This window comes from Trachypithecus francoisi, unplaced genomic scaffold, assembly GCF_009764315.1.
Source record: "Trachypithecus francoisi isolate TF-2019V2 unplaced genomic scaffold, Tfra_2.0 Lachesis_group0, whole genome shotgun sequence".
Taxonomy (NCBI): domain Eukaryota; kingdom Metazoa; phylum Chordata; class Mammalia; order Primates; family Cercopithecidae; genus Trachypithecus; species Trachypithecus francoisi.
The window spans coordinates 24,802,128-24,820,208 of record NW_022681453.1 but is presented as its reverse complement, the minus strand read 5'-3'; the positions used below and the strand labels follow the sequence as shown (position 1 = coordinate 24,820,208).

The 18,081-nt window shown below is 38.5% G+C and overlaps 1 protein-coding gene across 6 annotated transcripts in view; it reads left to right on the top strand.

The window, feature by feature from the left end:
* The window catches only part of TASOR (transcription activation suppressor), a 62,086-nt gene that overhangs the window by 34,359 nt on the left and 9,646 nt on the right, over positions 1–18,081 (top strand). For 3 of the 6 annotated variants that reach the window (XM_033210157.1, XM_033210159.1, XM_033210161.1), the window contains exons 12-18: positions 942–1,014; positions 1,102–1,173; positions 2,740–3,441; positions 8,545–8,948; positions 10,175–10,319; positions 11,542–11,601; positions 16,558–17,486. In XM_033210157.1, coding sequence (XP_033066048.1) covers positions 942–1,014; positions 1,102–1,173; positions 2,740–3,441; positions 8,545–8,948; positions 10,175–10,319; positions 11,542–11,601; positions 16,558–17,486 — 2,385 coding nt within the window. The remainder of the gene's footprint in view (positions 1–941; positions 1,015–1,101; positions 1,174–2,739; positions 3,442–8,544; positions 8,949–10,174; positions 10,320–11,541; positions 11,602–16,557; positions 17,487–18,081) is intronic. The other 3 variants (XM_033210160.1, XM_033210162.1, XM_033210158.1) reach the window with 2 other exon arrangements.

Sequence of the window (18,081 nt, the reverse complement as noted above, 5' to 3'; positions counted from 1 at the left end):
AGGACATTCCTGGCCAACCTGGCTTCTGGTCTTTTTACAGCTAACCTATGATCTTTCATTCCATACTTGTCTTACACATTGATCCTAGTCTGTCCTCACCCTCTTGCCAGTGATAAATAACTGTGATGTTTGTAAACTGTCCATTATAACTCACCTTTGCTCATGGTGTTACCTCTACTGAAATGGCCTTCCCGCAATCTCAGGCTCTTGTCAGTGTACCCATCCTTCAAAATCCACTTTTGATACACTTTCAGTAAACCTTTCTTGACCATCTTTTACTACCATAAACAAACCGTATTTTTCTATTTCTGTTATTTTGTAAATCTCTTAGGGAACTTTTCCGTCTTATGTAGTTACTGGTATTTCTTGTGTTACTCTCTCTACCTAATTATAAACTTCTTGTGATCAAGGATCTTGTGTTGCTTGTATTTGGTTATCTCTAGGCAAATTGCCTTACATGTGAAAGTGTTCATGTAATGTGTGCAATTCGATTATGGAAACACATTGGGTTTGCAATTAGTCTGAACTCTTGGAACACAGTGTTTCAAAGCGTGTTTTATATCTAGCATCTAGCACATTACTTTGGCCACTAATAAACATATCTTTTGAATTGATGAAGAAAATATTTGAAGTCTTTAGTTTGATTTTGGTCCATCCTTGTATTTTAGCTTCAGGGAAAAATTAACGTGGTTTTGCAGTTAGGGGAGTTCTTTCAGTAACATTTTCTCATTAATGTTATGAAAACCAAGGAATTTTTATTTGATTGGAATCCTGATAATCAGCACAGTTGGTAGAAAGAGTTAATTAATTCATTAGCAATATTTTTTCTTAAAAGATGATTAAGAACTCTTTCTTTACAATTAGTAGAAAATGCTGTGTGTCTGCCTTATGGTGAATAATAATAAAGCAGATACAACTTCTTCCTTCCCCTCAAAATACAGGTTCTTGTTAAACCTTTGGGAGACCGAGGATACCTTTTTCTTCTCTCCCCTTATCAGATGGTTCCTCCATATGGTAGGTGGTCTCTGTTTAATTTTTATAATTCTTTCTTAACTTTTTAGTTAAAACACATTGCTAATGAGTTTGGCTTCTGTTTTTTAGAATATCAGACTGCCAAGTCTCGAGTCCTACATGCTTTGTTTCTATTTCAAGAACCTAGAAGCATAGTTACTTGTAAGTTCTTTGAATATCTAAATCTAGTTACTTATAGATACTTAACATTTCATTGAAATTTTCCAGATAACTCACTAAACATTTTGCCTTTCTTACATCATGTTTCAGGAAATACTGGGGGTTAAGAGGTAATTAGCAATATAAGACACAAATTATATGACTTTTTTTTTTTTTTTTGGAGACAGAGTTTTGCTCTTGTTGCCCAGGCTGGAGTGTAGTGGCGTGATCTCAGCTCACTGCAACCTACGCCTCCTGGATTCAAGTGATTCTCCTGCCTCAGCCTCCTGAGTAGCTGGGATTACAAGGCATCCATCACCATGCCCAGCTAATTTTTTGTATTTTTAGTAGAGACGGGGTTTCACCATGTTGGCCAGGCTGGTCTCGAACTCCTGACCTCAAGTGATCCACCTGCCTCGGTCTCCCAGCATGGTGGGATTACAGGCGTGAGTCACTGTGCCTGGGCAACGATTTTTTTTTTAACTGTGAGAAATTATTTTGTGTATATCAGTGCTCTCATAAAGCTTGATTATAATTGTTATAGTACTGTAGCTTAGTTATGAGGGTTACTTACTTATTTATTTTAGAGATAGGGTCTCACTCTGTTGCCCAGGCAGCAGTGTGATCATGGCTCACTACATACAGCCTTGCCCTCCCTTCTAGGCTCAAGCAGTCCTTCTGCCTCAGCCTCGAGTAGCTTGGGATTACAGGCGTGTGCCAGCACACCTAGCTAAATTAAATTTTTTTTTTTTTTTCCTTTAGAAGCAGGATCTCACTATGTTATCCAGGTTGTTCTTGAACTCCTGGCCTGAAGCGATCCAACTATCTCAGCGTCCCAAGCTTTTGGAATTACAGGCATGAGCCACTGTGCCTGGTCTGTGAGGGTTTTGTATGATTATTTTTTAGCTTAGTTTAATTTTGCATTCAAATTTTAGTAACTCTAAAGCATAATTTGCCAGGATAAATATTAGACCATTCAAAATTAATAAGAATTTCTGGCACTGATATAAGACAAGATTTGTTAACCACCTTTTCTAAGAATGAACATTAATACTATGTATTAAGATAAAGTTCCCACTAATGGCTTCATTTCACTGTTGGATTAAGGATGAGTTTCTCAATTGTGGCTACTCAACATCTGCATATCTGTTCATGTGAAGTTAGTTACTACTTTATATGAGGAAGGGATGACATGCAGGACTGTTTTGCTTGGAGCCTCAGATCTTGTTCTGTCTCTGTTTCTTCTTACATGTTGCTTGCCACTATTTGAATTTCCTGGGGGCAATAGGAAGCGAAATCTTCAATGAGTGGGTGATTTTTCCTTTAAAAATGTGTTCTGCTCTTTCGTTTGTTTTAGTTTCTTATTGGCCTGTTACAAGTTCCTGGACTTTTAACAAGCATGCTATTCATGTATTTGCTATATTGTATGTATGTACTAGGGTACATACTCGTCTGGTTCAACATTAATGATAAATGTTTTTACACTTCTTTGGCAATATTTAGATCTGTATTTGATTAGTTTCTTGATTGCTAACATGGTTTGCTTTTTTTTGTTTGTTTTATTTACAGCACAAAAAGGTTCAACCAATGCAGCACCAAAGGAGAGGCATGAGAGCATGCCAGATGTATTAAAAATAGCTCAGTTTTTACAGTTTTCTTTGATTCAGTGTCGAAAGGAATTCAAAAATATAAGCACTATAAATTTTCATTCTGTTGTTGAAAAGTATGTAAGTGAATTTTTTAAGCGAGGTTTTGGTTCAGGTAAACGAGAGTTTATTATGTTTCCATATGATTCACGATTAGATGATAAAAAATTCTTATACTCAGCTCCCAGAAATAAATCTCATATTGATACTTGTTTGCATGCCTATATTTTTCGGCCTGAAGTGTATCAGTTACCTATTTGTAAATTAAAAGAACTATTTGAAGAAAATAGAAAACTTCAACAGTTTAGTCCACTTTCAGATTATGAAAGTCAAGAAGAAGAAGTGAATGGTACAAAAATGAAATTTGGAAAACGAAATAACTCGAGGGGTGAAACCATTATATCTGGAAAGCAAAGATCATCTCATTCTTTGGATTATGATAAGGATAGAGTCAAAGAATTGATTAATTTAATTCAGTGTAGGAAAAAGAATGTGGGTGGGGACTCAGACACCGAAGATATGAGAAGCAAAACTGTCTTGAAGAGGAAGCTTGAGGATCTACCTGAAAATATGAGAAAGCTCGCCAAAACCAGTAATTTATCTGAAAATTGTCATCTGTATGAAGGTAAAATATCAGATTGCTCTTATAATAACAACCAAAAATAAAGTAGTTCTGTTCTTTCCTGTAGTAGAGGGGCGTATGAATTAAAGCCTGAGGGCCAAATTCAGCCTGTCCACTATTTTTTAAAGAAAGTTGTATTTGAATACAGCCATATGTATGTAGCTGTTTTCATGCTGTAATGGCAGAGTTGGCATTGGCACTGAGACTGTATGGCCCACAAAGCCTAAAATATTTGCTACCTGGCCCAGTACAGGAAACACTTTACAGTTCCTGCACTGGAACATCAGATTTCTAAATTGTTTGGTTTATGTTAACATGACATCATAATACTAATCAGAGTTCTTGTCCTTTTATATTCTTTAATTTGTATTTTTTTAATGGTTATTATTACTATTTTTTGAGACAGAGTCTCGTTCTCTCGCCCAGGCTGGAATGTAGTGGCACAATCTTGGCTCACCGTAAGCTCCACCTCCCGGGTTCACGCCATTCTCCTGCCTCAGCCTTCCGAGTAGCTGGGACTACAGGCGCCCACCGCCACGCCCACCTAATTTTTTGTATTTTTAGTAGAGAAGGGGTTTCACCATGTCATCCAGGATGGTCTCCATCTCCTGACCTCGTGATCCACCCGCCTTGGCCTCCCAAAGTGCTGGGATTACAGGCGTGAGCCACCATGCCCGGCCATATTCCTTTATTTTTATAGTTGAAGAAGTATTAGTTGAAGAAGTATAGTTTAATAGTATTAGAATATTAGTATCTTTTAGGCTGTTACATAATGAAAAGGAACCTTCTGAATTTGAAAATAAAATATGCATACACATATTCTTTTATACCCCAAGAATCTAGGAATATCTTTAGGTTTTTCTTTTTTTGTTGTTCTTTTTTCCTTTGTTTTGTTTTGTTTTGGTTGACAGAAAAAGATAAGACATGTAAGGTGCTTGTTTTAAGTGTGTTTGTTTCAATATTGCAAGTCAGCTAAAACACTTTTATCTGGATTTTTAAGATCTTAACACTACTAGTTCATAAGCACGAAATTTTGTATTCAGAGAAAGTTGACCTAACAGTCCACATTTCCTGCTGCTGTTGCCCCTCTGAATGATTGTGGCAGAACTGAGTATTCTGACGTTTTTTATTAAGCAACTTGTCTTTTCAAATTCAGTGTGTCTTAGTCTAGGTTAGTCAGATCAGTGTGTTTTTACACTTTTGCTCTTAGCAATCTGTATTTGTATCCTCACTTTTCACTTTCTTGCTCTCTTTATTTATTTGTTTTTGAGACAAAGTCTCACTCCATCACCCAGGCTGTAGTGCAGTGGCTCCATCTTGGCTCACTGCAACCTCTGCTTACCTGGTTCAAATGATTCTCATGTCTGAGCTTCCCCAGTAGCTGGAATTACAGGCACGCACCACTGTGCCTGGCTACTGTTTTGTATCTTTAGTAGAGATGGGGTTTTGCCATATGGGCCAGACTGGTCTTGAACTCCTGACCCCAAGTGATCCGCCTGCCTTGGCCTCCCAAAGTATTGGGATTACAGTCGTGAGCCCCCACGCTCAGCCTGCTGTTGTTTAACTTTTTTATTGTCATATGGTATTCAATATGGTAGCCACTAGTCATATGTTGTTATTTAAGTTTAAAATGAAATAAAAATACATTTCAACAACCACACCATTGTATTAGTATAGAGAGAGAACATTTCCATTATTGCAGAAAGTTCTGTTTGACATTACTGTTCTTTGCTGTAACTATCATGGTTTTTTCATTAGTTAACCTGTGTGTCTCTCTTTCCAATGTTGTTATTCCTTGTCCGTGTTCTTTATCTCTTTGGTGGCCTTCCTGACTTCACTACCTTCTTGCACCCGTTTCAGTATCATGTTCTTCTCAGTATTGCTTTGCTAATTTACTACCAATCTCATCTTATATACTTGCCTTTTAAAGCTTTGTTACAGACTAGCCATGTCCACCCATGTTTCCCACTCTTCTCTCACATGTCTTGGTTAAGGGTCATCTCTCTCTGCCTAGAGTATGTCATGGTCAGTCTTTTATTTCCCTCTTTTCCTGAAGTAACTTTCATTTCTTTCAAGCCTTATATCTTTGCAGTTCATATTTCTCCTCAGCTTTCTGTCTGTTCTCCTTAATGGTCTCCTCCTTTAGTTTATGCTGGATTTGCAATCTATGCTGAACCCGTTAGCACTTAATTGTCTTGTTGACATGTCTTGAGAGTTTTGTTTACTGTGTACTAGGTACTTTATGTATATGAACTCATTTATTAATAGTTATTGAGTAGTAGGCATTATTATCCTAATTTTGCAGATGAGAAAATCGTCTCAGATAAGTTAAATAACTTTACCAAAAGTTCTGAAGTTAGTAGCACAATCCGAAGTCATTTCTGACTGGCTCCAAAGCATTGTTCACAAACTGCTGCATTTCCTGTCACTGAGCACATAATATGCACTGAATAAATAAGATACTTATTTTTTGGTACTGTTTTTATTGGTAACTAATTCTGTTTATGTGGAAAAAATAGTTGTGGGTAAAAATCAGGCTTCATCAGTAATTAAAATGAGAAAGCCATACTAATTATAATAGGTCAAACGAGAAATGGGGCAGAAGAAGGAGGGTATATAGCTTAACTGAAACTAGTGACTGTCAGACTTGCATTTTTAGGTGTTTCTCACTTCTTTTCAAGTAATTTTGCGTACTTTGTTTCTGAAGGTAGAGATTTCAAGGTTGTATTCTAACTTTTTTTTTTTTTTTTTTTGAGACGGAGTCTCATTCTATCGCCCAGGCTGGAGTGCAGTGGTGCGATCTCGGCTCGCTGCAAGCTCCGCCTCCTGGGTTCACGCCATTCTCCTGCCTCAGCTGCCCAAGTAGCTGGGACTACAGGTGCCCACCACCATGCCTGGCTACTTTTTTGTATTTTTAGTAGAGACGGGGTTTCACCATGTTAGCCAGGATAGTAATCTCCTGACCTCGTGATCCGCCCACCTCGACCTCCCAAAGTGCTGAGATTACAGGCGTGAGCCACTGTACCCGGCTGTATTCTAACTTTTAAAACACCCTGATCTTGATTTGGTGGTGAGCCCAGTCATTTTATGAGGTAACCTCCTAACCCATTCCCACCACCCTTTATAACTTTTAACATAAACTGTTCTGCAGTACAGTTTATATCAGTGTACCTATTTAAGCGCACAGTTTGATGAATTTTGATAGCTGTGTAATCACCACTCCAATATATAGAACTTTTTTTTTTTGTGATGGAGTCTTACTCTGTCTTCCAGGCTGGAGTGCAGTGCCCCGATCTCAGCTCACTGCAACCTCTGCTTGCTGGGTTTAAGTGATTCTCCTATCTCAGCTCCCGAGTAGCTGGGATTATGGGCGTGCGTCACCATACCCAGCTAATTTTTTTTTTTTTTTTTTTTTTTTGAGATGGGGTCTCGCTCTGTCGCCCGGGCTGGAGTGCAGTGGCCGGATCTCAGCTCACTGCAAGCTCCGCCTCCCGGGTTTACCATTCTCCTGCCTCAGCCTCCCGAGTAACCGGGACTACAGGCGCCCGCCACCTCGCCAGGCTAGTTTTTTTGTATTTTTTAGTAGAGACGGGGTTTCACTGTGTTAGCCAGGATGGTCTCGATCTCCTGACCTCGTGATCCGCCCGTCTCGGCCTCCCAAAGTGCTGGGATTACAGGCTTGAGCCACCGCACCCGGCTAATTTTTGTATTTTTAGTAGAGACAGGGTTTCACCATGTTGGCCGAGCTAGTCTCAAACTCCTGACTTCAGGTGATCCACCCTCCTCAGCCTCCCAGAGTTTTGGGATTACAGGCATGAGCCTATAGAACTGTTTTTTTTTTTTTTTTTTTTTTGGAGATGGAGTCTCGCTTTGTCACCCAGGCAGGGGTGCAGTGGCACGATCTCAACTCACTGCACCCCCTGCCTCCTGGGTTCAAGTGATTCTCTTGCCTTAGCCTCCCGAGTAGCTGGGACTACAGGCGCATGCCACCATGGCCAGCTAAATTTTTGTATTTTTTTAGTAGAGACGGGGTTTCACCTTGTTAGCCAGGATGGTCTCGATCTCCTGACCTCATGATCCCCCCCCTTGGCCTCCCAAAGTGCTGGGATTACAGGCGTGAGCCACCGTGCCTGGCCAGAACATTTTTATATGTTGCTTTGTTTTCTTTGTTAGGTAGCTCACCCTACTCTGCTGCTGATCTGCTTTTTGTCTTTAGAGATTAGTTTTGCCTGCTCTCTAAAAAGTTTACATAATTAGAATCGTACAGTATGCACTCCTTTGTTTCTGACATTTATTTTTGTTGTGATACATTACACTCAAATTAGAAATCCTAACTCAGGTTTCACCCAATCCCTACCCCAACACAACATTAAAGCACATGACTTTCTGAATGTTTGCTCCCTTTACAAGTTTTAAGATACATTGGTTGTTACAGATTATACAGATTTATAGTGCATGCATGGAACCATGTCTTAACGTGTGTGCATGGAACCATATCTTAATGTGTTTCCTCTTATAATGCTTTTTCTTGATGCAAATTTCGTGGAGATTTTTTCAAGATGATTTTATGTCTGTAATATCCTAGCTTCATTATGAATTTAAGTAATCTAGTCATTCAAGATAAGTTGTAAATTATAAGTGTGTCTGCCAGTGCCTTAAGGACAAAATATAGTAGGTATGGAAAAGATAGAAATCAAATTAAGTCATTTTTTTATTAGCCTAATGTAATACGCATATAATCCTAACAATTGGCAAAATAGCAAGTACAAATGTTTCATCTCTTGTCAGGCATTTGGTTAACTTTGAGATTTTGATGGTAGAGTTAATACACATATTTAAAACCTGATGCATGAGCTTATTTTCCTATTGATAGAATGCTTAAATTACAATGAAAATTAAACTTTAATAGCAATTTTGAACTGTGCAAAATTTTACAATTCTGTTTGTAAAGTGATGCGAATATTTATAAAGTCTAAGCAAATTGTTTGGTTGAGTTCCTGACCATAAATGCTTTACAATAATTTTTTAGGTATATTTGATTTCAAAAATTTTATGCTGGTTTTTAAACTTAACTTCAACCAATGACTTTTCTTTCCTTTTTCTCAGAGTCTCCACAGCCTATTGGCTCACTTGGACATGATGCTGACTTGAGGCGGCAGCAGCAGGATACCTGTAACTCTGGCATTGCTGACATCCATAGGCTGTTTAATTGGTTATCAGAAACACTAGCAAATGCGCGCCATTCTGATGCATCTCTGACAGACACAGTCAACAAAGCCTTAGGATTGAGCACTGATGATGCCTATGAAGAGCTGAGGCAAAAACATGAGTATGAGTTGAACTCTAACCCAGATAAGAAAGAATATGAGCAGCCTACTTGTGGAAAAATTGAAAATGCACAGTTTAAGGGTACTCAGAGCTTATTACTAGAAGTTGATGCAACATCTAAGTATTCTTTTGCTATTTCTACCACCGAAGTCGGCACTGACCATAAGCTACATTTGAAAGAAGTAAGCATATAGCTGTTGGTTGTCTTTGTGTTTGTGAGTGTGTGTGTGAAAGAGGTGCTGTGAGTATGCTTCAGGGAATGGTTTTTTTCTTTGAAAAAGAAATAAAATGCACTTCTGAGTAAAGGTGCCTGTCTAGGATCGTACTTCCTAAGTTATTCCTTGTTACAAAGAGATAAATGCTGAAATAGTTTTCCTTCCTTCCTTAGAAGCTTAATATATTGTCTACAGTTTACTTGTGATAAAGCTAAGGTGGAACAATCTATTAATATTTGTCAGAAATGGCTTATTGGGAGTTAATTCCTTATTGTTTCATAATAAAGTTGAATTATCAAAACATTGGCTTTCTGCCGGCACTAACAGAGAACCCAAAGGTGAGACAGGTGAGGATACCAGTCTCAATACAGCAGTGTAAACAAAGTTAGGTACTTGGTATTTCTTATGCAAATAGGAATGGGACATAAGTAGCCTTTAGGATTACCTCTGAAGTGACTCGCAGCTTTGCTTATTGGAGTGTTCAGTATATTTATGATATATGTTCAGAGTGCTGGTTTGTAGCTGAGAAGTAGCCTTATCTCCCTTAAGTAGTCGCTGCATCACTGCGGAATAGTTCTAGGATGGCACCATATTCCTATGGGCTTACTTCTTCATTTACTGTCTCCATTTTCTCTTCCTTGCCTTTGTTTAAAAGTTGTATGCATGTCCCCATTCTTTCTCCATGTCGTTTTGGGGATATTTATTTCAAGGGGAAGATGATGACACGAAGCTTATTTGTTGGGTTATGTAAGGTAGGCACTGAGGAACTAACCTGTATTAATATTTTCCTGATAACTTTTGTATTTTAAATCAAGTTGATGGGGGGCGGGGGCACGGGGCGAACCTAGCACACCACCCATTTTTATAACTAAAGTTTTATTGGAGCACAGCTATGTCCATTTGTGTAGGTATTGCCTGTGGTAGACTTGAGAGTCTGGCCTGCAGAGCCTAAAATATTTACTGTTTGGCACTTTAGCATAAAAGTTGACCAATCCCTGTTCTAAATTAACATAAAATTAAGTTTTGAGGGAAAAGTTATGTTTTAATTTTGAGACTACAGTATAACTTTACCATGTTTTTACACATTTGTAATGTTTAGATTGAAGCACGTGAATTTACTGTGAAAAAAAGTTTATTCTTCACACTAAAATGAAATGAAAAGAAAGCTATTGAGTGTGTACTTTGATTTTTAGGATCCAAATTTAATTAGCGTGAATAATTTTGAAGATTGCAGTTTGTGTCCCAATGTTCCCATTGAACATGGATTTCGTAGACAACAGTCTAAGTCAAATAATGTTGAAGAGACTGAAATACATTGGAAACTGATACCAATTACAGGTAAGAAAAGTATACTTGGACTTCAGTTTGCTTCATTTTACTTGGAGACCAGTTTCCTGAAAGTTTCCTTCTGTTCTGGATTTCACTCTTGGGTCACTAGGTGCTTCATCTTACTTGGCACTGATATCTTCAGTGTCTTATTTAAGTAATACGATGTAATACTTAAGTAATACGAAGTAATACTGAGTGTTGCTGTTCTTGGTCAGCATCAGCAAGCACCGGCAAAATCACCTTAAAAACAGGGATTTAAGACACACTGTCTCTGTGGAGTTTAGCATGCAGACTGCTGAATGAAGACTGTTGGCAGAAACTGAGTTTTTGATAAGGTGAGGTAGCTGCAGAGATAAAATGGTGCTCTTTGGACAATCAATTAAATGTTGTCTTCTCAAACTTACTAAACTTCACTGTAACAAGCTGTCATCTAGTAAGTGATAATGTTGAGGTTCATCTATTAGAAATTTGATTTCTTAATGCTGAATTATCTTAAATAAATTGGATTATTATCTTAGAGAATGGCCTCAATGATCACATGTAAATGTTATTGAACTATGAGGCAAAAAGTTTAGCAGATGTTGAAATATTATTTTTTTGGTAGCATCCTAATTTCTCCGTGCAAACACGCACATACAAACACAGAAATACATACACTTCATATATCAAGTTCTTTCTCTTAAATATTTTTGGAAATATTTTCACGGTATACGTCTTTTCCAGTCCTACATCTTTAACCTTTTAAAAACAATAGCAGCAGCAAACAACTTTTTGTTACAAAGTAGACTGGCCTGTGAACTAGACTAGAACCTGCTGAGACTTCCGAGGACTCAGAAGAATTTATAAAACTTTATGAGTTCCCATGGGCTTTAGCACCATCTTCTACTTAACACCTTTCTGGAGGGCAGGCGGCCTGTAGGTGATGATAGAGGGAACCTAGTATTGTTTTATGAGGTGGAAATACCAGCTTGAGTGGGAGAAACAAAAGAAGTAGTTGACACAAGAAGGTTATCCTAACCGTTTCTCATTTAGACACCTTCATACTTGGTGTTGGGTCATTTGAAGGTAAAGTGTCTTAAGTGTTGATATTCCATCATCACAAGTATGACCCTTCAGATTATTTTAGGCAGAAGAAGGAATGCTTGCATTTGTTATCACTTGGGGTTGTCTGAAAGGTGCTTAGTAGGTATCACTAATGTCTGAAGAGAGTCTAATGGATGCTTTCCCTCAGGAGGGAATGCAAGAAGCCCAGAAGACCAGCTGGGGAAACATGGTGAGAAACAAACACCAGGTGAGAAGGCTTGCTTTTCTTTTCTTCCCAGTGTGCCCTTCTTCAGGATTGCTACTTGCATTTCTGATACTCCATCAATAAGGGCATTGACTTAAATTTTTTTAATTACAGAAAATTTGGACACTACCATATTTATTTGTATGTAAATCATTACTTGAATTGTATCCAATATTCTTACTATAAAGAGTGTTCAAATAAGTCACCAAATATTTATATAGATTAAGTTTTCTTCACCCATAGTAGAGTCTATCTTACAGTATGATTTGGAAAGACCGGAATACATTCCTAAACCATTTGTGCAGTATATCTTATGAGAAACTCTTCTTTGTTTTTGTTTTCGTTTTTTTTTTTGAGATGGAATCTTGCTCTGTCACCCAGGCTGGAGTGCAGTGGTGTGAGCTTGGCTCGCTGCAAGCTCTGCCTCCCAGGTTCAAGCAATTCACCTTTCTCAGCCTCTCAAGTAGCTGGGATTACAGGCGCATGCCACCATGCCCAGCTAATTTTTGTATTTTTAGTAGAGACGGGGTTTCACCATGTATGCGAGGCTGGTCTCAAACTCCTGACCTCCGATGATCCACCCGCTTTGGCCTCCCAAAGTGCTGGGATTACAGGCTTGAGCCCCTGCGCCTGGTTTTCTTTTTTTAAAATTAAAAAAAAATAGCCAGGAGGGGAAGCCATTTATATTTTAGGTGTACTGTACATAGTCTTAACCTAGTTGTTCTGATTGTAAAGCTGATTTCTGCAGGTACTTTAAATAAGAGATTAAGAAATTTGGATTTCAGAAACAATTGCAGATATTACTGATTAGCTAGTTGGCAGTGGGTACCTAGGAGATAATCTTTGAGATTTGTGGATTCAGCTTCTTTGTGGATTCACCTTCTCTGCAGATGCTCTTGCTTATAGTTTGGTGGTGATATTTTTTATGTTTTCTTTCAGTTTTATTGTATCTGACTCAGAAATTAAAGTGTTTTTTTATTTGAAAGAAATATGAAATAATTTTCTTACTACATCTTTGTAGTAATTTCTTTGCTTTGGGAGTTGTTTCTCCCCTGCCCCCCCCCCCCAATTAAAGTTACTAGCTTCCTTCAAGAAAATCTTTACCATCTCCTAGGAAAATTATGGTTTAAAAAAAGAAACCATGAACAACAGATACATAACATAGAGGAAAGTTTACAAATTTTTTTTTCTTTTTTCCTCTGACACAGAATCTCTCTCTGTCGCCCAGGCTCTAGTGCAGTGGCATGATCTTGGTTCTCTGCAACCTGTGCCTCCTGGGTTCAAGCGATTTTCCTGCCTCAGCCTCCCAAGTAGCTGGGATTACAGGCATGTGCCACCACACCCAGCTAAGTTTTATATTTTTAGCAGAGACAGGGTTTCACCGTGCTGGCCAGGCTAGTCTCGAACTCCTGACCTCAAGTGAGCCACTGAACCTGGCCACAGATCTTTATTGTACAGCTTTTTGAAATTTTACATATGTATATGACCACCACCCAAATCAAGGTATAGAACGTTTCTAGCATCCTAGAAGATTTTCTTCCGCATTCTCCTAGTTAGTACTCTCCTTGTTGCCAAGTAATCGCTAATCCAACTTCTTTTACCATATATTAGTTTAGCCTGCTGTTGAACTTAGGTTAATTAGAGCCTACTCATGTCGTCTCTCACGTTTGGTACTTTCATGCAATATTATGTCAGGACGTGATCAATGTTTTTCATCTATCAATAATTCTTTTCTCATTAAGAACAGTAGAATAGTAGTTATCTTTTTTTTTTTTTTTTTTTTTGAGAGTCTTGCTCTGTCGCGCAGGAGTGAAGTGGCGTGATCTCGACTCACTATAACCTCTGCCTCCTTGGTTCAAGCGATTTTCCTGCCTCAGCCTCCCGAATAGCTAGGAATACAGGCGCGTGCCACCACGCCCAGCTAATTTTTGTATTTTTAGTAGAGATGGGCTTTCACCATGTTGGCCAGGATGGTCTTGATCTCTTGACCTCGTGATCTCCCTGCCTCGGCCTCCCAAAGTGCTGGGATTACAGGGGTGAGCCACCGTGCCCGGCTAGTAGTTATCTTTCTTATGTTTCAGAATGTTCCATCAGCACCTACATTCGTTTTATTTGGGGATATCATCTTGATATTTTGTAAGCTAAAGTGTAGACATCTGACTGGTGGTGCCTTTAGAGAACTCACTACTCCCCTTTCACTTAAAAGTTAAAATACTGCAATTATTTAATGGCAGTAAGTTAAAAAAAAAAAAAACGTGGTGGCTCATGTTTGTAATCCTAGGACTTTGGGAGGCCAAGGCGTGCAGATCAGGAGGTCAAGACATTGAGACCATCCTGGCCAACATGGTAAAAACCTGTCCCTACTAAAAATAAAAAAGTTAGCTGAGCGTGGTGGCTCGTACCTGTAGTCGCAGCTACTCGGGAGGCTGAGGCAGGAGAATTGCTCGAACCTGGGAGGCAGAGGTTGCAGTGAGCCGAGATCGTACCCCTGCACTCCAGCCAGGTGGCAGAGCGAGACTCTGTCTAAGAAAAAAACAACAAAAGCATTATTATAGATTGACATGTATGTGTGTTTTCAATCACTTATAGATGGAGATCTTTTCAAAGTAATTAAGTTTTTTTTTCCTTTTTTTTTGTGCAACAGAATCTTGCTCTGTTGCCCAGGCAGGCTGGAGTGCCGTGGTGCAATCTTGGCTCACTGCAGCCTCCGCTTCTTGAGTAGCTGAGATTACAGGTGCCCGCCACCACGCCTGGCTAATTTTTGTGTTATTTTTTAGTAGAGACGAAGTTTCACCATATTGGCCAGGCTGGTCTCGAACTTGACTTCAGGTGATCTGCCTGCCTTGGCCTCCCAAAGTGCTGGGATTATAGGCATGAGCCACCGCGCCTGAGCAGTTAAGTTCTTAATAAAATCATACAGGGAAATTTGTGCAAAATAAAATTAGGTTGTGATTATTTATATTTTATAAAGGGATCTATTTGGTTTAGAGGTTTTTAATTATGGAAAATTCTCCATGTGGATTTAAGTTATATTGCAGGTTTAAAATATCCCCTTTATTTATAACCCTTCAGGAGTAAACTTACTGGTTTGTTGTTTAGCTGTACATTTTGGGAACCACTGTTTCATTTAAAGTAATAAATAGCCAGGTGTGGTGGTATGCACCTGTAGTCCCATCTGCTTGGAAGACTGAGGCAGGAGGAATTGAGGCCAGAAATTCAAGGCCAGTCTGGGAAACATAGTGAGGCCCCATGTCTAATAAATAATTAAGAACTTTTTAAATTAAGGTAGTTCTCCCCAACCCATATGTTTTATGAGATGCAATTCAACATTTTTTCTTTGAATATATTAGATATTTGACATGATACATAATTCAAGAAGTCTAAAAATACTTCAGAAAGTAATACTGCCCCAGCCCAGGTCACTTAGATTCTTCCCTGTATATTAGCCATGGTTACCAATTTCTTGTGTATCCTTCCAGACACTTTATGTGTACTAAATCACATTTTAATGTTGCATATTTAAGATATTCAGGATATTTAGTATTCCTAATTATCTTATGGAACTTGGATTTTCTGGTTTATCAATTTCATACAGTTCTAATTCTTATCCTGGCACGTTGGATATTTTGTTCCCCTCTCACCTCTGCCTACAGACCTACCTTGAGTCTTTTCGCTGTGCTGACAAATTGCCTTTGCAATAGTTAATGAGTGTACTGGTTCAGGATAACCACCAGCATTGGTAGAGAATGTCATAAGCTGACTCTTAGTGAGTCTATTTAAACCTTTTCTAGTGTGATGAGTGTGAGCAAAATCTACTGTAGGTTTGAAAACTACCTGTACCTGGACTTCCTAATTTAAAGGCCCCATTTTCTATACTACAGCAGCAATTTGTTAGGGAATGTTGGCCAAGGCTTAAGGAAAATCAGTAATTTTTTAGCGGGTAAAATTGTGTATAGGTCTTCTAAGCAAAGATCATGAGTTTTTGTCTTTTCCTAAAATATAACACTAAAATTGAAGTTAAATGTTTTTCAAACCCTTGTTGCTTAAAAATGGAATTTGGGTTCCCTTTTTCAAACGTTTCAAAAACATACTTTGTTTGAATTTAGGATTTTTTGGGGGAAAGTTGATCTTTTGGGTTGAGCTATTTGTCAAGAGTGAAAGGTTTTAATCCCATTAGTATCAGCTAACCATAGTATCAGCCAACCTCAGTATCAGCCAACCTCTGTATCTCAAATGAGGTATAGCTGTCCTCTTTTCTCTTAGAATTATTTCCAAACAAAAGGAAAATATTTATGAAAGGACTGTCAAAAGTGTGCAGCTGTGAAATATGTTCTTCTCTTGTCTTATTATTGTTCATTTTATTTTCTGATAAAATGAAATCCCTGACATTACAGGAAATCTACTTAGCAACCTCATAAGTGAGAACGAGTCTGAAAGCAGATATAAAATTAATTATCCTAGATCCTAGATGCAACTTTTGACAGTTATTCCCACAGCATTTCTGTTTAGTGTTCTTACAATTGTCTTACGCTCAGAATTCTCACTAAGGGGCCATTACCATAGTAGATATTACTTGGCAAATAATAAATACAGGGATTGAGCAAGCTGATGCAACTGACCATCTTGATTAAAACGTGTATTAAACTTAGATCTACAGAATGGTAGGGAGGCAGAAGTAAGCAAATGACTTAATTTGTATTGATGCCAAATTGGTGTTTCCTTGAGCACTTCAAAATGGCAGAGTTGTTAACTCTAGCTACAACTCTTAAGGACCATCCCATAAGTAGGGCACATAGGGCATAGAATTCATACCAGAATTTTAGGATTTTATTTTACTTTCTAATATATAATTAGTTCTTAATGTGTGTTAACCCTTTTTTTCCCCCCAATTTAAGGGTTTGTGTTTTCATATGTTATATTTTTGGATTGCTCTTATAATAATGAACTCTTCCTGTATAGGTATGAAATCACCAGAAGAACAACTGGTGTGTGTGCCACCACAGGAGGCCTTTCCTAACGACCCCCGGGTAATAAATAGACAGAGAAGTTCTGATTACCAGTTTCCATCCTCTCCATTTACAGACACACTAAAGGGCACCACTGAGGATGACGTGTTGACAGGTCAGGTGGAGGAGCAGTGTGTGCCAGCAGCAGAGGCAGAGCCGCCTGCAGTGAGTGAAACCACAGAGAGGACAGTGTTAGGAGAGTACAATCTCTTTTCTAGGAAGATAGAAGAGATTTTGAAGCAAAAGAATGTTTCATATGTCAGTAGAGTTTCCACACCTATCTTTACAACACAAGAGAAGATGAAACGGCTTTCCGAGTTCATATATTCTAAGACTTCTAAAGCTGGTGTGCAGGAGTTTGTAGATGGTTTGCATGAGAAGCTAAATACTATTATTATTAAAGCATCAGCCAAGGGTGGGAATTTGCCACCAGTCAGTCCTAACAATTCTGGTGCTAAGATAGCATCAAATCTTCTGGAAAGGCATGTCATACCAGTTTCCTCAAGTGACTTCAACAATAAACATCTCCTTGAGCCACTGTGTAGTGATCCTTTGAAAGACACCAACTCGAATGAGCAGCATTCCACTTCGACTTTGAGTTTAACCGAAGTAGAAAAGAACCAGCCTCAACATGCCACAGAGTTAACGGTGACTTCTGATCATACTGTACCTGGTGATATGGCCCAGGAACCAGTAGAAGAAACAACAAAATCCCCCAGTGATGTAAACATTTCTGCTCAACCAGCTCTTTCAAATTTTATAAGCCAGCTAGAACCTGAAGTATTTAATAGTTTGGTTAAAATCATGAAAGATGTCCAGAAAAATACTGTGAAATTTTATATTCATGAAGAAGAAGAGAGTGTGCTCTGTAAAGAAATAAAGGTAACTAAACGAGAAGGTAATAGTAATGCTGTACAAACTTCTCTTGTTGGTGTGACCTGTATAAAATGGAAGTTTTTTGTGTTTAAATGTTTACCATAGGCCAGGCATGGTGGCTAATACCTGTAATTCCAAAACTTGGGAGGCTGAGGTAGGAGGATAGCTTGAGGCCAGGAGTTCATGACCAGCCTGGGCAACATAACACGACTTTGTCTCTTAATAACAAAATAGGCGTGGTGGCACTCTACTGTAGTCCCAGCTGCTTGGGAAGCTCAAGTGGGAGGGTCACTTGAGCCCAGGCATTTGAGATTACAGTTAGCTATGATTGTGCTAGCTTAGGTGACAGAGTGAGACCCTGTCTCTAAAACTAAATAATAAAAATAAATGTTGATTGCATATCTTCATAATTTAACTCAGGGTAGAATAAAAGAGTGGTAAGTCCAAGTAAATTCAGAACTTGTGGTCTTAATATGTTAGAATTTAGAATCTTGTTTTATAGTGTCATTTATGCACATACCTTTTAAACTGTTGATTTGAAGGTTTTAAGTGTTTCTTGGAATTTTTTTTTTTTTTTTTGAGACGGAGTCTCCCTCTGTAG